General features: G+C 33.4%; 1 protein-coding gene across 1 annotated transcript in view; it reads left to right on the top strand.

The window, feature by feature from the left end:
* LOC120908585 overlaps positions 1 to 21,986 on the top strand; it is a 46,067-nt gene that overhangs the window by 11,186 nt on the left and 12,895 nt on the right. The window contains exons 3-4 of the mRNA XM_040319763.1: positions 17,254 to 17,306; positions 19,315 to 19,366. Coding sequence (XP_040175697.1) covers positions 17,254 to 17,306; positions 19,315 to 19,366 — 105 coding nt within the window. The remainder of the gene's footprint in view (positions 1 to 17,253; positions 17,307 to 19,314; positions 19,367 to 21,986) is intronic.

Here is a 21,986-nt window from a genome sequence, read left to right as displayed (position 1 = left end):
GGTAGTGTAATTTATGAATAGCTCCTAATAAGTAATATCAAAGTGGTTGTAGCGCTGGAAAAGAAAGTAACCTAAAATATAACATGCCATAGAGTAAAATTAGACCTGAAAGCTTAAGTAAAACCCGGGCGTAATTCGTTTCCGATCAGGACCGTCTCCTTTTTGCAAGTATTTAATACTATTCTATAACGTGATTTAATTAAGTCTTATAAACTTGTATAAGGCACGTATGTTTGGATACGAATGTAAATGCTAGGATAAAAAATAAAATAAATAATGGAACTTTTGGTAAATTTCAAAAATATTCAATCATAAAGTGCTGTGTGTATATATTTAGTTAAGCAAAATAGAGTTAAAGTAAAAATTAAGCACTAAGAAAATTAAAATCTGAATTGAATCGACGACTCAAAGTAAGTTCACGTTTTCATTAATTTCTTATAGTAACAGCAACAAACAAAACACCAGAATCAAAGAGTTAATGGTTAAATATGAATAGAATGTAAAGATAAATGTTACTACTGATAGAGTAACATTTGGGTGAAATTAAAACTAAGAATTACTAACAGTTCTTGGTGCAATTTATGATAAATGGGATGCTTTATTACGTTCAATAAGTATTTCACATTAGTTAATAATTTAGTGAAATCTTTCTTCATCGGAAAGGCTCACTTTGCATGTTTTACTTTCTGGGGTGTGCTTTTAGAGTGATAGGCATGTGGGTGAACATAATGCGCATGTTCAAAAAGGCTGAAATGCAATGCCGTGGCTGTAGTGGTTTGAAAGTATGTTTGTGAGTGCGTAAATGCTTAGTGAAAGCGTACATAAGGAATAATAACATCATTTTAATAAAAATCCTTTTTTCAACTAGAAGACGTTGAAAGAAACAAAAAAATGACAACAACAAAAAAGGAAAAAAGCATCGTAGGCGTGCTATATTTTTAAAATGCTTAACTGAAGTCAATAGCGTGATCATGTGTACGCGAATTACTTGGAGATGGTTCTTCCCACGATGCTCTTCATGTTAGGTTGTCACATGTTCTATAACGTTTATATGGTTTTACGTTTGTGTGTGTTCGTTCGACGTTTGGAGTTATAATGGTCATGTAAAGCTTGGAGCAAAGAAATGTTTGCGCCGAGTAAGAATAAATAAGTGTTTGTCAGAAAAAACTCATTCCCAGTACACCAACGAGAGAAAGAGAGCACCAGCCACACATAGGATGCCACAAAGAACGACGTCCTACCGATCAGTACAACGATGGGATGCGGAATGGTAAGAAAAAAAAACATAATACCTACTGTGATGATGATGATGGTCCTTCGTGGAGACGGTCGGGCGTATGGTACACGTGTCGTTGGGGAGCTGACGGGTGTTTAATTCGTTGAGCTGTCGGAACAGCTAGACAGAGACTCCAGGTTGAAGAGTTTGACAGTGAGTCCTTTTGCTTGGACATGTTACTTCGGTCATGCGGTTAAACCTGCTCGCTGTTGGCTTCAGTTGAACGAGTGCAGTCATTGAGGCAGTCTGGTCTGATACGGGGTGTGCTGGTAGTCGTACTGTTTTTTACGGGTTTTCCCGACGGTGATGATGATGTTCCATAAAATTTTTATTTACATCGCCAATCCCATAATCATTTAATAATGGTGAACAAGTATGAGCCAATACACAGCTAGTGTGACGGAATCATAGAAATATATCAAAACAACCAAACGGAATAAGTGCTATTTATAAAGCCAGGTTAATCGTGAAAGTGGCGTTAGAGAATAAATAAAACGATTAAAAAGTTGTTTTTTAAATGAGTGCAGTATAGTATATGCATAATTGTGAACGAATCAAGCATCATTTAGATCAAACTAACAAACAAATGAAAATCATAACCATGATCTAATATTTTGCGGAGACATGCTATTATAAATTTATAAAAAAAACTTAAATTGGTCTCTTAGAATTATTCTACAACATCTTTCAAGATGAATTTGAAAGATATGAAAGCTAACATCAATGTGAAAAACCTCACCTGAATTTGTGAATGCAATATTACGTGTGCATCAACATAATACAATGTCAGCATAAAACAATTACGTCTTGATGGAAACGCTTTGTGATATGTGTCAAAAACAATGGTAGCAAATATCCCATCATAAACATTAACAAACATAATAAACTAATAAAACTCATGGCTCACGCTACATTCACGTGTGGTATAGCGTGTTATATGTTATTTATGTGGTATACACATACCATATGTGTATATACATAAGGTATATACACATATTGTATGATTGGTAAAGCGTTAAACCTAAATATGGCAGTGAATGATTGTGAAAAGTGTAAAAGTTTAACAAAAGAAGATTTGAGCCTTTTTCAACTTATTTGGGCTAAATGTTAAGATGTAATGCATAGTTTAAGAAGAACTAAAAAATAGAATTGTGATTATATTTGGTGATACGCGAAAGAGGTTGTGTCAGAAAACAAGTACACACCATTGTCAAAAATGATTATAAAAAAAGGGTAAGTGCCATTATAGCTCATACAGTTACTGAACAGGGTGAAAACTGAATAAAAGCGAGTAAATCAAATAAATTTATTTGAAAAGCATAGTTTGAAAAATAAAAGTTATGCACAAGTTCACTCCAGTTAAAACTCTTGCTGAAAATTTTAGGTTTTTGTTGCAATTATTGCAATTAAATTAAATATTTTTTTACAGTGTTTAGGTATATTTATTTTTCAATGTAGCTTCAGTTCATGAATTATTTTATGTAAATAACACATACATATTACGCGATATTTTGAATTGCTTTATTGGCATCCGAACTCTACAAACTTCTCTTAATGGTTGCTTGTCTATTTTACGATGTTCAGTACTGCAACAACGAAATAGAATGATTGTTGAAAACATAATGTAACAACATTATTTGAAATATAAACATAAAGCATAACATATTTTTGAGAGCAATTAAAAGAACAAATATTGCGGAGAGAATGTACTTTTGGCCTGTTTAAAATATCTAAAATAATTTAACTCGTATAAATTTAGTACATAGGTGTACAAAAGGGAAATAAATTTGTTCTAGAAATAATTGAAGTTTATGCTTGAGCCTGAATTTAGAGGACAAGGAACGTGCGTAAAGAAGAACTGTACATGAATAACTAAAGCTAAAATAAAAGGTTTGCTAAACCATCTCAGTTTATTTGACTGTAACTTTTGTTATTCATATATACGTACATGCAGTATTATAAATACAACAAAAATCTGAAAATTTTAACATCTTTGGTAAAGCGATGACCTTGCTATGACCATCGGTTACACCACTTTACAACTACATGAGCTGAAAGGATTACTAAAGTAGAGTAAAAAAAAGTATAGTGGTAAAAAAAAGCGTAGAACCTAATTAAACAATCCTTTGAAAATTTCGGCGGCAATACGATTTTGAACCCTTTTCAACCTTGGGAACAATAAACCATTAGACTGTTGAACTTTATTTGACCTCGTTGTAATGTGGCCCGTAAATGCCAGCTAGAGGTGAAGACAGGAACGGAAACGCAACAAACTTTTTTTTTTTAACAAATATTGAAATATTTACCATGTTTTATGATGTTTCCTGCTTTTGGTCCACTTGATGGTTTAAAAATGCTGAATATTTTAGCCTGTCAGTGGAAATACATTTGAGATCCGGGTTAGATTTTCCATAACTCAATGGACTATATGACTATGACTATAAGTTTTGCGTTCTACATTTGTTAGGTTTCCAAAATTCACGTATCGACAAATAGTTTTGTTTTCTATGGTTCAAACTTTAATGGTCTAATTATAGTAAATGGATCTGTATTCGGAATGTCATGAAGCAAATGAAGGTTTTCAGATAGTTAACTTACAACACAAAATGCATTTTAGGAATACAACTAAAATTAATAGTTTGTTTTGGAAGCATATGTTCTGTAATAACTTATTCCATTTATAACTAGAATGTATTCAATAACTTTTTATATGAATGTGACAGAAAACTTAAAATTAAAAATTGAACCACATTTCGAGTAAAAATGTTTCGATGACAAAAAATAATTTCCACACCATGAATAAACAACACAACGGTTCGTATGAAGAGCAAATATTTGTTGTTCTCATAAACAGTGCGTTTCACAATTCGTTACTCTTTGCACCACCAGACTGAGTTGGATAATCTTTTTTAAGTGTGATTTATTGTTTTTTGTTGTTTTTCTAACTTTTATGATGTTTTCAGGGGCCAATCAAGCCAATACTAATTATTTATTTGATTTGATTGTGAGAGGCGCTTTCAATATTTGTATAGGGTGTTTAAGTTCTTTGCTTGTTAATGCATCTGGAAATCAAATGTTAATAAGATGCAACTAGTTTTGTTCGATTTGTATCGTTTTTATTTGATTGGGATGTAAGTTTACGACGGCAGTACTTAGTTGTTGTCATGCATAGAAGAGGAAAAAACAAATTGCATTTAATGTAAATTTAATGTATTTTATGTCATTAATGTAATTGTCTGCTTGCTTACACTTAAGAAAGGCCTACCTTCTTGTGACCGCTTAGGGCCTCCACTCGTGTTAATTCACCACTGCACATTTTGTATCTGTTAAAAATGAATGTCTCCCTAAGGATAATATACTCAAAGTGGCATATGTGATTTGGTTCTAAGATGGATTGGATGACAGATTAGAAAAATATTGGTCAAAATATGCCACGTTTCTGCCGCGGTTTCTTGGATACTTCATAGCAGCACTTTCATTAGTTGTCCGTAATATCGCTCGAAGCTAACGGTCCCTTGAAGATTCGCGTTAAGGAGATTTAATTGTAGGTTAATAATAACTTCAACCAATAATCGCTGCGGAGTCCACTTTGATTAAAATTGTTATTAAGATACAGTTTGCTCGATAATCAATCTAAAAATAACGTGTGTGCTAACTTTTTAACAAACTTCTATATTTATTTACTTTTCAAGTTTAATAGTAAAATGCTTCTTTTAATAGTTTCTAGACGTGCTATGGAAGAAAGTGTTTAAGTAACCTCTTCATTCACATTATACTTGCCTTGTAAAAGGGTATAACATTAACTTCGGATTAACAATAATATACCAGAATGTTTTATAAAAAAATATATTAAGTCTTTAACAAATTTATTACTGTTGTTCTACAGTAAAATCTCTTTAAGGTGCAGTTTCTTCGAACGAATTGTTAGTTTAAGATGAATATTTCGGCAGTGTCGTAATATTGCATACATTTTAGGATCTTCCAGATGAATGTCTGCCTAAGGTAAATTTCGCTAAACTGAATATGCAATTTGAAATTGGCTTGGTGTTTGTTTTCTAAGCTAAGTATACAAGCTACAAAATTGCGATTCATCCATGAAGAGATTGCACGAAAAACGACATACAATGGCGGCTACTTAAAGTTCGACACCTCTTATTTTAACCTATTATCAGACATTGCGGCACCCTTGACTTTCCTATAAGTAGTCTAGAGAACTGTCAAGGGCGCCGCAAAGTTAGATAATAGGTGAAAATATGAGATAAAGTTAAAGCTCAGTTAAAGTAGCCACTTTGTGACTTTATGTGAATTGAAGAGTAATTATGAAGATTGTGTGTTAAACGTGATGAAAGCTTAAAGATGGGTTGATCAATATACTCGGTTGATCAATATAATTCCAAACTTCGTATGGACGGCATGATTTCCCAGTATAGTATAAATTTGCAAAATAGTTATAATGCGGTGAAAGTATGATATGAAGTACTAATGTTAGTGGTATGTGTCCTGTGGTAGCCATTTGCATTCTTATGGATCGGGCGCAATATGGCGGCCCTTATGTTTTCGTTGAATTCGTTGGTAAGATAAAAGCATACATACGACCGCCCCAAAAATGGCAGCGAAATGAAAATAGGGCGTGGCTAGAAAATGGAACAGAAAGAGATGCACAAAAACTTGAGTACATCAAATGATTGATTTAAAGTTATATTTGTTAATAAAATTCTTTTCTAAATGGTTTTGTACTATTTAATTTTAAGAAGTTTACAATAAAGTAGCATACACACTTTTTTATTGCCACCAACTAAAAGAAAAAAAAAATAATTTATCTGAACTACTGGGTATTTTAAAGTTTCGTAGCATACATGTTTGAAAATTAAAATACGATATTATTTTTAAATTTTAATGATTACAATGGTATAATATTTCGAAATATGGCTTATATAAGTTTCCATGTGCTCGAACAGATTGTACACTTCGAATGTAAGAAATGTCTGTACTCTGATGTTTATCAATTAAACTGTGATGTATTCTTTATTTATTATTTATTTATTTATTTATATATTTACCAATAATGGCTCAGCCAATTTTGGGGTTAATCTGTTAAAAATAAACTTAAACTTAATTTTGCTCACTGACACATGACAATTTGCTCCATATTGTGTGTGTCTAAACTTTGGAGTGAAGAAACGCCTATGTTGTGTTGCCGGTATCGGAATATTGACATTGAATTGTTCCAATATAACTGGTTCATCAATATTGCCGCGGAACTACAAACAGCGCTTGAGCATTTTTTCGTATTCTAGTTAGCGTTTCTAATCCCTGAAGCGGGCATCGTGAACGATAGGACGGTAACGTGTTGGGATCGCTCCATGGTAGCCGTCGAACCATATCTTGTGTCTTCTTCTTCTTTTTGGCACAACAACCGCTGCCGGTCAAGGCCTGCCTGTACTCACTAGTGAAGTGGGCTTGGCTTTCAGTGACTTAATTGTTACCACAGCAGGATAGTCAATCCTACGTATGGGGGCACGGTCTATTCGGGGCTTGAACCCATGACGGGCATGTTGTTAAGTCGTTCGAGTTGACGACTGTACCACCAGACCGGCCATATCTTATGTACTCGGTCAAATAAATACGAATTTAGACACGAATTTAGAAATCCATTCCATTTGATCGAAATCAGTGAAAATATTTTCAGATGCATTTAAAAAATAAAAATAGCTCTTTAAAAAAAAAATGGAATATGTGAGAAAAATATTCGATATCCATAGAGAAGCTAGGTTTCATGAATGTTTTATAAATATTTGGATAAACAACAATTAATACGCCGTGTGCAATAATTAGGTGGTGAGTAACAATAGGCAAATAACGCAATTATTATTTCCAAAACTTTGGCGTTTGAATACAATATCCCTCGATAACTCATGCCTAGCTTTGGATCACCTTTTTTAGCAGTGGAGTCATCCATGAGGTTTTCCAGATATGCGGGACTATCCCAGAGGAGTATGATTTCTGGAAGAGCCTGGCTAAGTGTGGCGAACGCGATTTGGCACACTTCTTTAGGAATGCTGATTGAATTCCATCTGACCCAGGATTGAAACTCATTTTTAGTTTAACTAACGCAGATTCCACAATTGCTGAGTTAATGTATCACAGGTACGTCAATAACATTGTATTGCAAATCGCTTCAATTAACACGGCCTGGTCACAAACACGAGGTTGGAACGCATTACAAAAGCGTGTAGATAACAATTGGTATCAGGCTCAGTGGTAGCTGTTATTCCTTTCTATGTAATTTCAGTGTTTGCTGGTTTTTTTTTTATTTCGTTTGGAGTCAACATAGGACCAAAACGATGTAGGACAGCGTCGTAGATTTTGTTGAGTTTGCAATTAATAATATTGGTGTAATATTCTGTTGTAGGATCGGTAACGTCTTGATGGAGCATGGTAAACATTTTAGTTTTCATTATTATTGTGTTGTAGATATCGCTGCTGTGCTGTTTTTTTACGTCTTTACATTTCGATTAGCAAACGATTGGACCAAGGTGGATTTCGCATTTTCGATCTACAGGGTACTATTTCATTTAGGTTTTGATTAAATGCGGTCACTGTACCGTCCCTCCATATAGCATGCATATACAGAGTGCTCCAATTGGTATTGCGTATTGCACATTCGAGTGAGGCATACCGGAGTTCTATTCATATACAGGCCTATTATATTGCGTTCGGCATTCGAGAAGATTCACTCGCTCGTTCATTATGTTCATTTTCGTATCGTTTTGCTAGCGACGTTCCGCTTCGAGTAACATCGGCAGATTCGAGTCGATGAAGTAAAAATCGGTACCGTATTGCTCGAACAAGAAGGTGCATTCGAGAGATTTTCTGCCAACAGCTCAAGGCTTCGGAAACATGCAAATTTAACCTCACACACAACCTGATTTGACACATCAATTGTAAATTGCCAAATAATTTCCGTTTTGATCGAATGTTAAAAACTATTTCAAATGGTTTAAAACTGTTATATTCAGTCAGAATCATATCAAATAATTCGAAAATTAGTGATATTTTAGCTGAAAATCACGAGATTCGACTTACGCGGAAATTCGAGATACGCGGTATTTTGCGGCCGTTTACGGTCCCCATTAGGCCCGTGCCTGTGCTCCATCGGATGCAAGGATAATGTATTTAGAAGGTTGATTTTTATCGCTTTTGCTGGGCGACATTGTGGGGGACATCTGTCACTTTCTGCATACAAATTTCATTACCCCGCACCAGCCCTCTCCGATTTTTATACCGGAGCCCCCGGAAGAGAAATGTCAAGTCGAGAAATGTCATTTTGCTCTGAACAACTTCACCTTGTCATTTATAACACCTTGATCGGATGCGATTTTATTGGAAGGCCTGTCAAAATTTTATATGGGATTTGACAGATAACGTTGGAGTGCGATAACAGCACATGCGATGAAGCACAGACACGGCCCTTAACCGTGTATCTCGGGGACCGCCTGTACGCCTGATAGAATCAATGTTAAATACAGGAGTTTTCAGGTCAAATAGCAATGTTTACTGCATATTTTGTTGCTAACAACAAAATGTAACTCATATTTTGTCAAACTTATTTTAACACCTATTTGGACGTATTTGGACTGAGGTAATGTTAATATTCCCAACCCGTCTATTGTGACAGCCCTATTGAGGTGCAAATTTGCCTGTAGATTTTAGATTGTTGTATACATTGTTACACATTTCATGCACAAAAACGGAAAGGGGAAGATTTAAACTCTACAGTGATGTGTCATTTGACTCGTAAATTGTTTTTGTTTTCACTAAATAATAAGCATAAAAAAATTCACTCCAAAATTGTTTTTATTTGTTTGTTACAATCGCGCGATCTGTCAAATCCAAATCAAACGAAACGTAAACAAACAATTTAAGAGTGAATCTTCAAAAGCTTATCATCTAATCTGATAGTAATTTGGTCCGGTCTGATAATACAGTCGTCAACTCGTACAACTTAACAACGTAACTATCATAGGTTCAAGCCCCGAAAGGACCGTGCCCCCATACGTAGGATTGCCTATCCTGCCATCTGCAATCAATGAGTCATTGAGAGCGAATCCCATTAGTGGTGCAGGCAGGCCTTGATCGGCAACGGTTGTTGTTTCAAAGAAAAAGGAGAAGAAGAAGAAGTATTTAGTAATTAGAAACAGTAAATAGCCGCTGTGCATTTATATAATATTTTAATTTAGAAATTATGCAAGCATTACATTACATTTGCTTCGGAGAGGATTTTCAATTCTTAAAAACTTGTGACAAAGCGCAAGGCAACAATAAATTAGGTAAAAAATGGGTTAAATTGTCAAAAAAAAAAATCATGTTTTTTTACATTTACAGCAGGATTTTCTGTATCAAACCCGAAGTTTGACAGAAAAATACCAAACATACTTTTCATCGTCTAATAAGCTTGTTATACGCGGATTCGGAGACACACGGCTTTGTAAATGTGACAGTTATGTAAGCAAATTGTCAAAAGCAAAATAATCGATAGACGCTGTATGCAATTTTGTATAACACAATTTTTCAAATTTGACGATTTTTTGAACAAAATTGTACTTATTTGATTCACCAAATATCAAAATTAAAAAAATATTTATTATTGATAATTATTATTATTTTAAAAACAATTTGAAAGTGTATGAAACTACAATCTTCAGTTGAAATCAGATTAATGGCCTAATTTAGTGGCTAAAACCTACCATTTCATGCAAAAATAATCGAATATTTGCTATAATGTAACTGAACACCTTGAAATTGGACTTGCGTATATTCGAGATACGCGATTGCCTCCGGTTCACATTACAGGGTTTTACAAGTCACTTTCGAATGTAAACATAATTATTCATCGCCTCCAATATGTTTTTCAACAGCTGTAAAATTGTGTAAGACTCAAACCTTTACAATCGAAACTGACTTGAAACCCTGTAATAGCATAAATTAGGGAATATTCAGGAAAGCGGGCCAAAATGTGCATGTTAAGCAGTTTATTGAATATTTCTTTGAATATGCCACTAAACACAATTATTCTTACATTATTGTATGCCTCCACCATTTATCTATGGATTAAAATGGCCACATAGAATGAAAAAAAAAAACTCAAAAACATTAAAAAAGAGTGAAATACAAGGTGATGTTTTATTTATTAATTTATTAAAAAACGGGGTAAAATGGGCATAGCTCTAGGGCAAAATGGGGATATGTAAAAAAAATGTGAAACGTCAAAACACTGGGGTAATATGGGCCACAATAACTGCGCTTAGGTAATGGTCTATGCTTTTGTGCACTTTCGTGGAATGTATTCTCGTCTTTTTGTTTTACTGTTCAGGAAAGCCCTTAAAATTCTTACCAAAATATGTTATCAAAATTAAAACAGTTTTTAAATGATTCAATCTAAAAAACAAAACTTTTGAAACTTTGCCTGGGGCATTATTGTGGGGATAAATACAACACCATAGCCTCACCAAGCGCCATATGTTCAAAGCATCTGCTCATTTTTCCCCAAGTGTTACTGCCCATTTTGCCACACGTAAAGCATTTTTGTATTTTTTGTTATATTATTAAAAATACGCATTCAATCGCCTTCCTTTTTTCAGACAAATTGTATAGAAATATCATATCTTCATAAATATACCATGTAAAACATCCACGCATCCCTGTGACACTGGTTCAAGTTTATTTTCAAAGTGGTAAAAATTACACCAATAAGCTACTAAATTTTGTTGACCGGGCCATATCACATCAATGTGCTCTATTGTGAGCAGGCCAACAACCAACCAACAGAGAGATGCTACTTAATCTTATTTAGTATTTTCTTGGTTATTTGTAATGTAACCACGAGGCCACATGAGGTGAAATATACAGCGAAATGAACTATTTGACAGGCGAAATATCTGACAGATACAGCTAAAGGGTTGGTGGAGACACAACATCCGCTTTCGAAATTCACTTAAAAAGAATATATTCTTAATCAGAACATTCCCCAATTGCAAGAAATTATAAATTGTTGACTCAAAATTGACGAAGTACTCGATATTGAAGTTATTTAATGGATTTAGTTACGATTTTGTACACGTTATTTGTTAACGTTGCATGTCAGCTGCTTGCTATGATGTTTTATCCGTCAGATATTTCGCCTGTCTAATATTTCAAATTTTCACAATATTTCAAATTTTTTACAAATATTTCACCTCATGTGGCGTCGCGGTAAGGGTTATGAAATTTACATGGTGCTCATAGAACACTCTAATGAATACATTTTGTGCTTTGTAAAGTATCTTTGTAGTGAAATAATGCTTAAATTGAAGGTGCTCATTTTGTCACACATGGCCATTTTGCCCCGGGTTTCTTTACATACAAAAACAATTCATACATAGACAGCTAGCGACATCTATGAGTCAGAGTGAATATGGTTGATATATTGGATAAATACAAAAAAAAATATCTTCGTACACAAGAGGACGTTATCGTCGTTTAAGGCGGTGCTTGTGGCATCAATCGAACAAGATATCTGACTCGAAATAACGTTAAACAAACAAGCTATATGGAAGTGCATTTTTAGACACTCTCGATCAAACAAGACAAACCTGCCAATTCCTTTCTGTCTGTGATGTTCGGTATTTACCTGTAATGTGCTGTCTGTCACCTTCAAATGTTTACTTATAGTTGAACAATATTCAATAGCAGCTTTACATTGTTTATTTTGGCCCTAAAACAGTTTAATGATTATTCCTTATGAATGGAATGCATCATAATTAATTACAATGTAAAATATGGGGCGGTCCCGTGGTACAGTCGCCCACTCGAACGACTCAATAACATGCCCGTCATGGGTTTTAGCCTAGAATGGACCGTCCCCCCGTAGCAAGGATTGACTCCTTGCTCCGGCTGCGTGGTAATGAATTAAGTCTCGAAAGCCTGTATATAGGCCAAATATAAGAAGTAAAATATACAGGTAGGTGAAAGTGGAAAAATTGGCATGTTAAGAAGTTCAATAAAAATTCATGTGAATCTGCCACGAAAAACAATTGTTCTTGAATTGTTCTATGTTGTTTTAGAATCTACTATTTATCTACGGCTTAATATTAGCGCATATCCTCAAAAATTTGAAATTTTGTTAAATGAGGGATGCACAATTATGTTTCACGTGCTGTTGTTATTTTATGTACCAAAATAACATCGCTTAAGTAATGGTCAAAGCTTTTGCACACAAGTCGTGAAAATTTACGTATTAAATTGTCCTGCTTTCTTAGATGGATGAAAATACCGTATCTTAAAAAAACGAGTAAACAATACCATTAGTTTAGAATTGGTAAAAATACACCATTTGACTACAATATCATAAGTCGTATTTGTCTTGGTTGTTATTTAATAACGGGGTACAACACATATGTGGCAGTTAAAAATAAAGGTGTTTTGAAGTGCATCATGACAGGTCTTTCAGAAACTTGGAACATGGAAAAGATGACAGAGCACCTATCGAACAGATCCGTATTTGTTTGTCTCGTTCTATGGCTACCAAAGCGCACCCTGAGTTTTAATTGTGGCAGGGAACATAATCACGTGCATTTGATAATAATCTATTTTTTTTGTTTGTTTTTATTCTGGTGGAATAATCAATAATTGTAGAAAATAACGTAAATTCATCTGTAGGTTAAAGTGTATTTGAATCAACCTGTGAACTATAAAATTTGATAGTTCACATCAATTTATTGCCATCCTTAATCACAGAATCTACGTTGATTATACTACTTAGATACAACTGCATTTTTGGACAAACAAAATGTCTCAAAACAAGGCGTAAGTCGAAAAAGTTGTACGTCGAATATCTGTTATCCATATATTAATATCCATATGAAGTTTATTACCGAAGTTTAAGAATCGAAATCTATGTTCTCATTTATTTTATTGAAAATAATGTTTGATAATGTTAATTTTACTTTAATCTTTGTAAATATGTTTGTAACGGTAAAACGTAAAAAATGAAAAAATAAATTATTTGTTATAAATGAGAGCTATAAACTATACCGTCGTATCTGCGAATCTCAAAAATTGTAATTTGAGGGTTTCTTGTATACTGAGGCACACGTCAAATGTATTGTTTATTTTAATCCTGTTTTAATTGTCACTAAAATATTGTTTTTTTTGTAATCTTTGGACTCCTTAGACCGACGGCGTCGCACTGCCGCTTAGTACGCGAAGCGTTAAAACCGCCACTGTGTTATTGTAAGATTTTTTTTCATTACTTGGGATTTTCATTGTGATTACGTTTCGCGATACTTTGAAACAATATATAAGCTTTTCTTTTAGTACATTTTTTTATTCTATCATTTAAAGGTAGATACATTATATAACTGCAATAAAAAGTATTTACGCAATGCAATAATCTACAAATACAACTCCTTATTGTAAATATTTTCGGCAGGACTGCCAGATGAATAAGTTGAATGAGAGCAATGGGCACAGACGCTTTTGATCTATGTTACTTCTATGCTATCAGTTGAAGATGAAAAGTTGTCATCAATATCAATAATTAAAATCAATAATAAAGGCAGCTTTGAGTCTTAGAGCAACTGAATAAAGTATTGCAATCTGCGAGGGATAGAATACTGGTAAAAACATCAGTAATATATTATTTTATCACACGCATGACGCTGATGAGGCACGCCACGAAACTTAATATCTTTCCACTAATTGGACTCAATACTAAGAAGAGGAACTGTAAACACCTTCTAGATATAGATAAGAGATTCTATAAAAAATCGTTCAAAGATCTAAAAGTTCAACTTTGGCTTGGTATAAAAATGACCTGGCAGACCTATTAACAGGTTCATCAGTCTTTCTGATGTCGCGTAATTGAGTCGTAGGCCCATCGCTTACAATCCCTAAATCAACTGTAGAGTAAATGATCAAGATATTTACGTATGTCGCTGAAAAAAGAATGTTATAGGTAATATTGAAGTATAGTCATTCTCTTCAATTCCTGTTGGTGTCTTTAAATGCCCGTCTTACGCTTCAAATTGTTCATCTTTTCATTTTCATGATGCTGTATTTGTATATCTTTAGATTTTTTATAATTTTCGAGAAATTTTTTTGACACATCCCGTTACAAATGTATTCGACATTAGGGAGTTATATCGCAAAAAATAAAATGTATTATAATGTCAAAGTAATTTTAATTGAAAAGTAATGAGAGTCTTCAAAGACGAAATCACATAATAAATATCCATAAATATTAAATTAAAGAACCACAATTTACATTTTTACAAATATCATTAGACGAGTACAGTAAGCCTTGGTTACTACAGAAAAGTACAAATTTGGTTGCTATTGTTAATTTTTACAAACCTTCTTAGTTCGATAGTTGTTGAGTTGGTAGGTTATTTCAGTGAACAGCAATTAAATTCTTAACACTTAAATTCTTCTTAACAATAATGCAAATATTTAGAGAAAATTTACGTAGCCTTTTTCTGGTCTTCTGTTTATATTCCTTATATCGACCCTTCGTACATGTATACGCCTTCTTTCATAATATAAATCAAGTCAGGTCGAATTGTTCGTAAATAACGATAAAAGTGAAAGAAAATACAAATAATAGAATCTATGAAATCTTAGGAAGTAGGAAAATGTATATCGCAAAGAAGTATTCTTAAAAATGAAGAATTTATGAAAAAGGTAAAATGACAAATTTATGATTGCAGTGAACCGTATCCAATATATTTGTTAACTCTAATCGAAATAATTTCTTGAAAATTCACTGTATTTAAATATTTATGATCAATCATTCTGTTTAAGCAGGGTTATGTCGCTCTAATCTAGAGAACATCTGCAATTCACAATCCTATGACTTAAATCAGCTTGGTGGATTTTGCAAAAGGTTTCAACATTTGTAATAACTATATATGATATGAAAACGTATATTTGAATCTAGAAATATTTTTTTCTAAAAGTTTCTAAGAGTTTGCAAAATTGTGAAATATAAAATAACCTCAATAAGACAGCCCCATCTAAATGCAACAAACAATATGACCAACTATGACTATAAAAATATATATTTTAACAAATTTACAAAGGCATGTTATGCCAATGAAAATGTTAACAACGTCTTTTGAATATTGTAAGTTCTATACTTAAATGATGGATCAATAAAATAACCGTTAGTATGAGAGAATACAGGTAGTATCGTTCCATATAACTGACCAATAATTTTGAAAATAAAAAAATCCCTTTTAAAGGCAATACTATGTTGAAACGAAATATATACAAAACTATAGAACGAAACTACCTAGGTTGTCTTATACTAACGATTGTTTTGTAGATCTGTCCTCGAACTATCGAACTTAAAATATCCAATACACGTTATTAAAAATCTTGTTTTTAGAATGGTATTTTACAGAAACGGTACACGCTGTTTAGGTGTTGATGTAAAGAATGTTCATCTCATTGAAAACTGTGAAAAAATATTGATCGAAATTTGTAAAAAAAATATTTTGTAATAAATTAGGTACAAAATGATAATAATTATACATTTGTAAAGAACTTAAACTGTTTCAAAAGACTTTCAATTCAAATCATGTTTAGGTAAAAAAATGATGTTTTTGTAATCTTTAATGACAACATAATTTAAAACAAATAACACATAATTTTTGGACATTTTATATAATAGGGCACACAGATTTTTTTCTTCTATTTTTCGGTTAAAGTCATCCCCGTCCCCGCTAAAAGTCATCGCGCCATCCCCCTATATTTCTCTAGCGATGTTACTTATCACGTAATCGAACCCTCGTTTTACTCATTACTCACAACATATACAAAAAAGCATTTATTGATGTATTCTAATTACATAAAATAAATCAACGATTGGTTTATTACATATAATGAACGGTTTATGTTATGAGGAAACCATTCTACACATAAACTTATTAAAGCAAAGTTAGCAAGTTTTAAACTCCTAAACTTGAATTTAAACATATTGCTTTTCTGTTGGTCTGCCTTGCTGGTCTTTGGTTGCACAATTCAACTAGACCTTGTGTTGATGTTGTGTTTGGCCATGATAATTATGAACGCTACTCTTTGTAGTGATAAAACAGCAAATACAATGATACTTTAAACAAAAAGATACTTCAAAGTTAACAAACATTGTCGTTAACTGTATGTTAACCCAAATTGTTTTTAATGTTATTTCAAAATATAGTTCTTACATAAACTATGGGAAAAAAATAAATGTTAATGATTAGCAATGTAACAAAAGCTTAAGTTTAAATCTGTTGTAAAAAAGTGATAACTAGAGGACCATAGCTAAGAGCATCTAAACAAATTAATAATATCTGTCTATTCTTTATAAGATACAGTGCATACATTTTAGCTTATCAAATGGTGGTTTCCTATGACATTTTTTAAACATTTTGCCATATTATACGCATAACTGAGCAGGATACTCATGAAATAAATTAAAGCAACCGTTGTATCTAGGCAACGGCAACTATCATTCCTCTGCGATCGAGTTTGGGGAAATTGGCTGATAATTTGTAAAAACAAACGGAAAAATAGAAGCAACTCGTGAAACAATTCACATACCGTTTCAAGGAAAACCGTTTGCAATAGGGCTTCAAGATAATCGATTGGTATTTTCAAGCCGCCATTGAGACGCTATTTAGCTCATCAAACATTTTATCAAGCAAATCAGGTCAGCGAGGTTAAGCGACTTCATTTCAAAACGCTGAACCGCCCAGAATTAACGTTATCGGATTGGTTTAGTTAACACAGTGTAGTTAAAGCGGCTTTTATACTGATTTATGTTTGATGAAGCTATTAACGTCTTAAAAACATTTTTTTGGGACTCAGGACGAATGAAAATATATTGTTGTTAGTATTAAGTTAGTCTCAGGAAAAATATTATTAAGTATAATTCCATATTGTTTCGTTTGTTTCAGAAAGCAATGAAACCCATTACCCTTCGCTTCGCGTGAGTGATCTCTTAAGAAAGGTGAGTAAAATGTGAATTTATTTGTAGAGAAGTATACAAAATAATTTTAATAAATTTGATACAATACAACGGTACGCAATACTCAAGCTACGCTTTTCGCTACAGAATATACAACAATTATGCGCATGCTCCTCAAGTCGATGTAAATAGTAAGCAGGTGTTTCTCTGTTAGATGTTTGAATGTTCCTATAGTTCAAGCTATAAAAGAAGTGAAATGAAACAATGACAGTGAGACCAAAATTCTTGCCTACATGAGACAAGAAAAGGGACAAATTCAAAATAAAAGAAGTTGAAATCTGAAAAAAATCTTGTTATATACACATAGTCCGTCGGAGGCACTTTATCGTCAAATGTTTAAACCACGGAACAATATTCTCCGAACAGATAGGGGAAAATGGACAGACCGTTCTTCGATCTTTTTTGTTTTTGTTGTCCTTTTTGATACATTTATGTGATAATAGGAGAACGGGTGTGTCTAGAGAACTTCTTTAAACGGCGAAGCATCTAATTGAAGTATGGAGGTGATTGAAAGAAATATGATGAAAAATAAAGAAGAGCAAAGATAGTAAGCTAGCTAGCATGAAAGAATAGATATATATATATATATATGTATAGAAGGCTGTGCCATCAACAAACCAAGCAGAGAAGACATGTTAATGATTCAATTAACATTTTATGGATTTCTTCTTTGCTTTCTAAACTATTATTAAAGTAATTTTTGTCTGAGAAGATTGGTCGGTTGTTCAATATGCTGTATTTTTCTATCAGAGAGTTCATTTGAAATGATACAAGTATTATATTAAATCATGTAACCAACATCTTTAATAGAAATGTAAATAATGTTTAACAATCATAAGAATAATTTTCAACAAAATATAATAAATATTTTAGCTATAATGAACAGCCAGGTACGATGAACGTATTGAAGCGAAATTTTTAAATCTATGTTTTTAGAATTTTTTGAACAAGATTAGTAAATATTTTCAACTTACACCAATATTCATAACGAACGACACATTGTTCAACAAAACTTTTGTTTCCTGTCAGCGTTTGAAAATTGTATTTATTGATAAATTTATTTATAAATTTATTCGATTAAGGTATCTAGTGCTGATAGTAATCACTGTCACTTAGAGTGTAGTAATTTCAGTGAGAAATCTGTGCAATCAGCACACTGTAAGCAATTAAGTTTTGTAAAAAGCTTGTTACCAGCGTTTATATATCACAAAAGTCAGGTATCGTATTAGTTTTCAAGCGTTCAACGATATGGAGAGGGCAACTACAGACATGCATAGAATCTTAAAATATTCAAATAAATTACACCAACCATGTCATTTTGAAAAACATCGTCGAACCGGGAACGCGAATGTGGCATGGTAAGAAATAAGCCATCGCATAACAACCAGCTTTGGTAAGTATTTATGCGTCTTGGCAGCCATATTCCAACGCAGGACGATCATGTTACAAGAGATAAAGCTAACTGGAAAAAGACAACTAATACATCGGTGAAGTAAGAAACGTTGTGAAGAAGAGGAAAATTGGTCTGCTGCATCATTTTGAGCATACGACAATAACCAAGTGTTCCGAGAGGCAATCTGTCTATATGGGGTAGATATTTTTTTGTTTGAGTAAGAGATTTGTGTCACGAACTTCTGTTGCATGCGGTTCAGATATAGATTGTTGGAATTACTGAGACCCGGTTTACCAAAGAAACAAGCCTCATTCTATAAGACACCTGGCAACTGTTACGTTATTTCTCGACTGCCATCAGACGCCATTTTGTATAGTTCCTTTTTGTATAGCTATACGAGAGCGTTTTAAATACACAAGCAACCCCTATGCAGAGTAGGTTTAAACCGACGAACGCAGCGGATGAGGAAAGTAAATAAAATTAAATTTGCTGATATACAATCCCTCTTATAATATGGTAACTTTAACTGTTTTAACGGTTTATTGTTTCTATTTGTCAACTTTAACAGTTTCAAAACCATACTATTTTTCATTTCAGAATATTCCTAATCTTATTGGACGAAATAGCATTTTGGCGAGTGCTGCGTACGGTATGTATGTTAAAAATAATGTAGAATAAGGTATTTAAATTAATAGCCACACACTCACAAATCAATTTGAATATGATGTTATTTCGGGAAAATGAGTATTTTTTGTAATTTCCGAAAGGTCGATTAAGGCCAATATATTACAGTTTATTGTACACATATAAATAGCCAGCTTTTATTAGTTGCTTATGAAAAGTTGAAAATGTTTAGTACAAGCACCAATATTAGCTTGCACTTTGAAATTATAGTAATACTTATTATATTATATTTTAAAAATGAAGAAGAAACAATCAAAACGGAAACAAAGTATGACTTTTAGTATGTTGCCCCATGGTAAGATTTTCACATAAAACTTAAAGAACAACACATAGAACACAAAATGGCAAAAATCAAAAGGGTCAGAACTAGTACATCGTACAACGATTACATAACGATAAAATGAATTAGTTTTTTTAAAATAATTAAAACCATTTGATCTTGGGTTGCACTATTTCCAGCAAATTTCCTGTGAATTTTAGTCAATCAAAATGGTCATTTAATGGGAAGCTCAATTTACCTGCTTTATACCATTAGATATTTTTTTACCGTTTTTTGATGTTTTGAGGTTGCAAGTGTTTGAAACGAGTTCGTTGATTTGTTGAACTGATTAGACTTATTTTGTTTGTAAATCGTTGGATTTAGGTTAAAGAAAAATCTTGTAGTTGTAAGAATAATTGATGATATGAATTGAATGATAGCCATGGCCTATTATTTTTTTACACTAGACTGCAATTAAATTGATTCGTCATCCTTTTTATGTGTCTGTGTTTTGCCAAATAAACAATCGTTATAAAAGTTGATGTTTAATGATCGTGTAGGTCCTATAACATAAAAATCAACACTCTCTCACTCACACACAAACAAAGCTAAGATTTAGCGAAAAATGTAGCACAACTACAAGCTATAGCGTTTGGATGTCGGGAATATGTTGAGCCATCGGTACTTGCTAACATGCCACTTCCTGTACTAAATACATAGTCTTATGTTTTTGTGATTGATTAATTATTTTAGGATTCAATGAAAGGATTATTTTACCAATATGTCAGAATAGGATGGCCTCAAACATTCAATAATACCTCTTATTGGTCCTGTAAAAGTTGCGGCTCGAATGCTAGTCGGTGTTTGTAAAACAGCTTGGGACGTGCGTGTCTACACCTATTCACAATACCTGTATATGTGTAGGTTGTGATACTTAAGATGGAGTGGATGATGAGCAAAGATGTTTTCAAAGTAGCGATTCCGTTTTATTATGATTATTTTATGATTATTGCATTAATTATGGACCTATGGAATAATTACTTAAACGTTTTGTGGAATGTTGTTATAAGTGTATCTTAATGGCTTGAAATATCTGGGACTATAAATTTATATTGCACTCTTTTGTTTTAACAGTTGGTTTTATTGCATTGAATGTCATACGCGTGATTATATTTGTCTGAGCGCCACAGGTGATAGCGCAGAACGGAAGCATTCGTTGTGGTGATATAGCAGCATATGTACACAGCTTTTATTAAATCAAATAATTTCACCTGTGAGATCAGCAGCAGTCGATTTTCGACCATAAAATAGCCGAGACTCGCATGAATAGTACAGTGTTTCAACAAAAGATGTCGCGAGTTGTGCGCTGCTTTTGTTGTGTTGGTGTTAAAATACGATACACTGACTTGCGTAAAAGTGCTGCCCCTTCTTTTTGAATGCTCACCAATACCAGCAACAACTGTATCAGTACATTGCGTATACGTACACGCCATAAGCAATCGAGAGTAAACATACGCGAGAGCAATCGGAAAAGGTTTTTTCTTGTGTTTAACAATAGCATATGGGGTGCCCTACAGGAGAGAATGCGAGATATAAGGTCGCTCTCTTTCATGTAAACGGTGCTTCCACTCACTCTAACGTTGATGTTCAGGTGTTCTTTCCTTGTCGAGCTAACAAGAAATCTTTGGATTGCGCAAGAGCGCCTTTATTTATCTCACACAGCAAAGAAGCGCGTTTGCGGTGTGTTGTGCAAACACGCAAGTTCTATGATTTTGTTTTCAGTGTAAAGCTGAACTTCTTCAAGTAAAGACGAAATTCGGGAAGTCGTAGCGCCACACACACTACGCATACATTAGCGTTCAACGAAGTGGGAGTGTAGGAAACGGAACGTGGCGAAGCAACGTGAACGAAAGCGTGGGGTGGTAGCGAGGGTGGAATCAAACTATGTGCATCTGTTAACGCAGACGAGAAAGGTTGAAGCAAGATCGGTTCTTTTTAGTTTTATTTTTTGGGAGCATGGCTGTGCAGTTTAAGATCAGAACGATGGACATGTTTTGAGTTTGAATAATCCGTTGACTTAATGATTAATTCATTAGCATAGTAACCTACTCGTGCAGTGAATGTACCAAAACTAACAAGTCTGCTTCATTTTGCTTTAATGTGTTTGACGTGCGAGTTATGAAGTAGCAAAACCCAATCTTTTAGCAGGTTGGATACTTTGTAAGAGGAAAAAAGTGATTGATCAAGTGCTGCTATTGATTGCTGAAAGCTAGCAGTATTATTTTCCTTGGTGCATTAAAATGACTGATATGTTCGAGTTGATTGA

Source organism: Anopheles arabiensis, chromosome 2 (genome assembly GCF_016920715.1).
Source record: "Anopheles arabiensis isolate DONGOLA chromosome 2, AaraD3, whole genome shotgun sequence".
NCBI classification, from domain to species: domain Eukaryota; kingdom Metazoa; phylum Arthropoda; class Insecta; order Diptera; family Culicidae; genus Anopheles; species Anopheles arabiensis.
The sequence above is the reverse complement of the archived record's forward strand: the minus strand, read 5'-3'. Positions and strand labels throughout refer to the sequence as shown.